General features: G+C 42.5%; 1 protein-coding gene across 1 annotated transcript; it reads right to left on the reverse strand.

Annotated features, from left to right (window-relative positions):
* Window positions 1–2,377: 2,377 nt before the first annotated feature.
* Window positions 2,378–2,901, reverse strand: LOC117997465 (40S ribosomal protein S24-like). Its single transcript, XM_034985773.1, has one exon. It carries the CDS (start codon window positions 2,884–2,886, stop codon window positions 2,566–2,568), a length of 321 nt encoding a protein of 106 aa, XP_034841664.1. The 5' UTR covers window positions 2,887–2,901; the 3' UTR covers window positions 2,378–2,565.
* Window positions 2,902–5,457: the final 2,556 nt, after the last annotated feature.

Genomic DNA, 5,457 nt, shown 5'->3' on the forward strand with positions numbered 1-5,457 from the left:
GTGTGACTATTTTCGTTTGTTTGTATCTGGTATTCTTGGAGATTTTTGAAATAATCAAAAAACACTTAGGTCACAGACAATGTTTACTGTCTTTAAACAATAGTTTACTTTTTTGTTGTTGTTGTTGTTTTTGTTTTTTAAATGTTTATTTATTCATGAAAGTCAGAGAGCGAGAGAGAGAGAGGCAGAGGCAGAGGGAGAAGCAGGCTCCCCGCGGAGCAGGGAGCCCAATGCGGGACTCGATCCCAGGACCCTGGGATCATGACCCGAGCCGAAGGCAGATGCCTAACCATCTGAGCCACCCAGGTGCCCCTTTTTTTTTGTTTTTTAAATAGTAGATGTGGTGTTGGCACATGTATTTGAGAAACAGCATAGACAGCATGCAGGTTGAGTGTGGGACACTGGAATCCTACTGCTTAGATCCAAATCTTGACCCCACTACATACTAGGGATGTGATTTGGGGTGACTACCTCGCTTTGTGTCTTGGATTCTCCTTACGTAAAGTGGGACTGGTGATAACAGTACCAACTGCATGTAGTTTTGTGAAGATATTTAAGGGCTTAAAATAGTAAGTACCAAGTACATCATAAACATTAAATAAATGTTGGCCGTTATGACTAAATAAATTAATAAATATTAGACCTCTTTTTATTTAAAATGGTTTTCCTTCTATTTTTGGTGGGCTACTGCAGGCAGAGGAGGAAATGAGACAGAAGAGCAGTACAGTGTTTTTGTGTGTAATATAATGACTTTAATGGGAACATCTTTAACGGGAAGATAGGACTTGATTGTTACATGTGTTTATATGTATTCAGAAACCGTATCATTGCCCTACCAATTAATGACAAGTGCCAGAACCCTCAGTCTCTGTAGTTGTAGAAATGACTTCTAGCTTTGTGTTCCTTACCAGAGGTTGAAAACAACCAAGAGAATATTTGATTTACTTTCCTAGTTTCAGAAACCTTCTTTGGCTCTTTGACCCTGAAGCTCACAATGTTTAGTGTCCTAAGAAACCTTAAAAACATATATGTAAAAGGTTATCATCATTATCAATGTCATGGAGGGGGCAGGCAGTAAAAATACAAGACCATGTACCTGTTGGTGACATTACTTTTATTTATTTTTTTGTCCTGGTGTTAGTGATTAAAATAAAATTATTAGTAGCCATAATTTATTTTCATAGTGGAGTTTCACGGAACTCTACTGGATGTCATTATTGACCATAACATTGAGCTTGATATTTTAGGATGACTTTTGCTTGTTAGATGTTTCTCTTTGAAATATTTTGAGAAGTATATTCTCTGTATAAGCCCACCCTCATCTCTAAAGTATTTCCAAGTTCTTTGGTTTAGGATTTTTCCTGATAGTTTGCCACTAAAATCAGAAGCTGTGATGTGTTTGAGAAGTTCCAAAACCTTTCCATCCCATAGCTTGTACTCATCCTGATGAATCTCGGGCTAGCGGGGGGAGTTGCTTGCATTCTGCCCAGAGACTGGACACTTGAGCATTTTGGTGAGGAGGAGTATAGCCTCCACTGCTGTAGGGCACAAAGGAGTCTTTTTTCTTTTCTTTTCTTTTCTTTTTTTTTGTACCTGGTGGGCATACATTTTCTTTCGCAGATAAATCCGTGTCTTTTTTTCCTCTCTTCTTTTTCCAGGTGGTCCGTATTAGTGAACATACTGTTTTTTGTTTTCTCTTTCTAAGATCTACACTTGCTGCTCCAGCAGTGTCTAACTTGATGTCCTCTGCAAATTTAACAAATGTGTCATCTTTTCCATCACCTGGTCAACCCCGGGATCACCACCGAATATCCTTCTCCACCGCTCCAATCCATGGATCTTGATCTCTGTTGTCCATTCCACCAAATGTCCTCAAAAGGGAAAAGGCTAATGGTAAGAATTCTTTTCCGCTCTTCTTTGGTAATTTATTTAAGTGCTGCCAGTGTGAGATTATTCTTATGAGTGGGTAGTATGAGAATAGTTCACAAATGTTGATTTTGAATATTAAAATTTTCTCAATCTTTTTTGGATTCCCTGGTGGTGATGGATCAGGAGGAAGAAGATGAAAGAGCACATGACAGATACCTTTTTCAAATGTGCAAACATTTGTAACATTCTGACCTTTAGATCCCAGCATTCATTGGCTTCTGGCTGTCAGCCCTGGCATGACCCACCAGTACCTTAAACTCAGTATAACTAGAGACTCACTCATTCTGTTCTACTATAACCTTTTCCTTTCAGTCTGGTATTCAGAGGTTGGCATTGTCCTTAATCTGCTGCCCCCATGTTCTACCAATCACTCATTCCCTGTGCGGGTAACTTGTCCTCTAAATATTCACCAATCTGCCACCATCGTCCCACTGTTCTTTTTTTTTTTTTTTTTTTTTTTTAACATTCTTAGTTTATTGATCCTCTGACGAAAAATCTGCACAACCTCCACAGATAAAGCCACTGCAGCATCTTTACTCCTTCTGTTGTCCAATCTCCAGCTCACTTCTTTTTGCCAGCACCAACATTGGCTTTTGCAGTCCCCCTGACTTTCTTCATTCTGTTCTTGCTTTCCTTTCACCATTTTCTTGATGTCTTTTTCTTCTCATACAGGCCATGTCTTGCATGTCTGTGTTTGGGTTCATTTTTCTTTGCATAATCCAAGGAATCATATATCATGCCAAAGCCGGTTGTCTTGCCACCACCAAAATGGGTTCTGAATCCAAACACAAATATGACATCTGGTGTGCTCTTGTACATTTTGGCTAGTTTTTCCCGAATTTCTGTCTTAGGTACTGTTGCCTTTCCAGGGTGAAGAACGTCAATGACCATCTGTTTCCGCTGAAGTAGTCGGTTAGTCGTGAACTTCCTGGTCCGGATAGTTACTGTGTTGTTCATGATGGCGGCCAAGCTTCAAGCAGCCGGGGAGGAAAAGAGCTCGTCCCACTCTTCTGTCTGCCCTCTATCTTCTCCAACCGTGGCTCATTCAGTCACCTTCTTACTGGGTTGTTAGGTTACTGTGGATATTACACCTTGCCTCCTCCCTCCTGAAATGGATCTTTTTGAGTTTTACATTTTGACTAAAGAGCACATGGCAAGCTTTTTAGCATTTCATGTCTCATTTCCGTAATTATTCCATATCTGGATCCATTGAAGTGTTTGTTTCTAGTCCTGGTCTAGTTCCTGAGTCTGTCCTGATTGAGCCAAGGTACATGTAAATGTTTTTCCATCCCTCTCTTCCATATCCAGTGGGCATTTAAAATTACATGACTATCCTAGGCCAGAAAGTTGGGGGCTCAGTGATTACGTCTGAATTGCTGGATCTCTTATTGTCCCCTTTACTATTCAGACCCAATTCCCTTCCCTTGTGTGTCATTGTTTGGTGGTTATGATTTGCAGTTCTTCCATCCATTTTGTATTGACCCAGTTGGGGCTTTTACCCAGGTCCCATTCCCTAATTTTTGGCCAGTTACTTAGTTTCATTATCTAGCTTTCTTTCCTATGTGGCTTTAGCTTGGACATCAACTTCTTGATAGTTGAGGTGCATTCTATCTGAGGCATTCTTAGCAAGACTGGTAATTGTGATACCCAAAAGCACTTGGAGAGTAACTCCTTGTGCCCTGGTTCTTGCTTCTTATGGTCACTGTAGCAAATTTCTGCAAACTTAGTGGCTTAATACAACAGAAATTTAGGCGTTCGCAGGGTCCGACTCCCAACACGGGCCTATGGGAGAATCTGTTCCTTGTCTTTTCTTTCTTTCTTTTTTTTTTTTTAATTTAAGATTTTTTATTTATTTATTTGACACAGAGAGAGGGCACAAGCAGGGGGAGTGGCAGGCAGAGGGAGAGGGAGAATCAGGCTCCCCGCGGAGCAAGGAGCCCGATGTGGGGCTCGATCCCAGGACCCTGAGATCATGACCTGAGCTGAAGGCAGCCGCTTAACGACTGAGCCACCCAGGTGCTCCTGTTCCTTGTCTTTTCTAGCTTCTGATGGCTGCTCACATTCTTTGGCCTGTGCTTGCTTCACACCAGGATCTACCTCCCTGGCCACGCTGTATTCTCCTTTTGCCTCCCTCTTAGGAGCATCCTTGTGAGTACATTTAGGGTTCAGCTGGATAATCCAGAATAGTTTCCCCCATTTCCAGATACGTAACTGCATTTGCAAAGTCTTTGCCATGGAAGGGAACGTGTATAGTTTCCAGGAATTAGGACCTGTTATGTTCAGAGGCCATTATTCAGACTACTACCGTGTCTTTTTTTTTTTTTAATTTTATTTTATTATGTTATGTTAATCACCATACATTACATCATTAGTTTTTGATGTAGTGTTCCATGATTCATTGTTTGTGTATAACACCCAGTGCTCCCTTCAATATGTGCCCTCTTTAATACCCATCACCAGGCTAACCCATCCCCCCACCCCCCTCCCCTCTAGAACCCTCAGTTTGTTTCTCAGATTTCATAGTCTGTCATGGTTCATCTCCCCCTCCGATTTGCCCCCCTTCATTTTTCCCTTCCTATTGTCCTCTTTTTTTTTAACATATAATGTAATAGTTGTCAGGAGTACAGGTCTGTGATTCATCAGTCTTACACAGCACTCACCATAGCACATACCCTCCCCAATGTCTATCACCCAGCCACCCCATCCCTCCCACCCCACCCCCCCCCAACAACACTCAGTTTGTTTCCTGCGATTAAGAATTCCTGATATCAGTGAGATCGTATGATACTTGTCTTTCTCTGATTGACTTATTTCGCTCAGCATAATACCCTCCAGTTCCATCCATGTGGTTGCAAATGTATATTATATTATGCTGCATAATATTTATTTATTTGACAGAGAGAGAGACAGCGAGAGAGGGAACACAAGCAGGGGGAGTGGAGAGGGAGAAGCTTCCCGCTGAGCAGGGAGCCTGATGCGGGGCTCGATCCCAGGACTCTGGGATCATGACCTGAGCCGAAGGCAGACGCTTAATGACTGAGCCACCCAGGCACCCCCACATCACATCTTCTTTATGCATTGATCTGTTGATGGACATCTTAGGTCTTTCCATGGTTTGGCTATTGTGGACACTGCTGCTATAAACATTGGGGTGCACATATCCCTTTGGATCCCTACATTTGTATCTTCGGGGTAAATACCCAGTACTACCCCGTCTTTTAGCCACCTCATGTGGGCCAGCTCCTTCTGGAAACTGTGCTCCTGACCATCCCTGAGTCATGGTTAAACTTGCCAAGCCCTTTGGCCCTTTGGCTTCTCTGCCCCCTTATCCACCTCACCTGCAACTGGACCATTGGCCTCAGTCTGCGTATATTGAGTTATAGAAAATATCAAGTCCCCTTTCAGAAATACCACCTGTGATGCTCCCTCTCCGTCTCTCCCAGAGGCCTTGCCATTCAGGGCCTCCCAGATGGTCTCCATGGTGCTTTACTTAAGTAGGAGATATCTCGACATTCTGTGAGGTATGGG

The sequence above is a fragment of the Mirounga leonina genome, unplaced genomic scaffold, assembly GCF_011800145.1.
Source record: "Mirounga leonina isolate KUSES-001 unplaced genomic scaffold, KU_Mleo_1.0 Mir_366, whole genome shotgun sequence".
NCBI classification, from domain to species: domain Eukaryota; kingdom Metazoa; phylum Chordata; class Mammalia; order Carnivora; family Phocidae; genus Mirounga; species Mirounga leonina.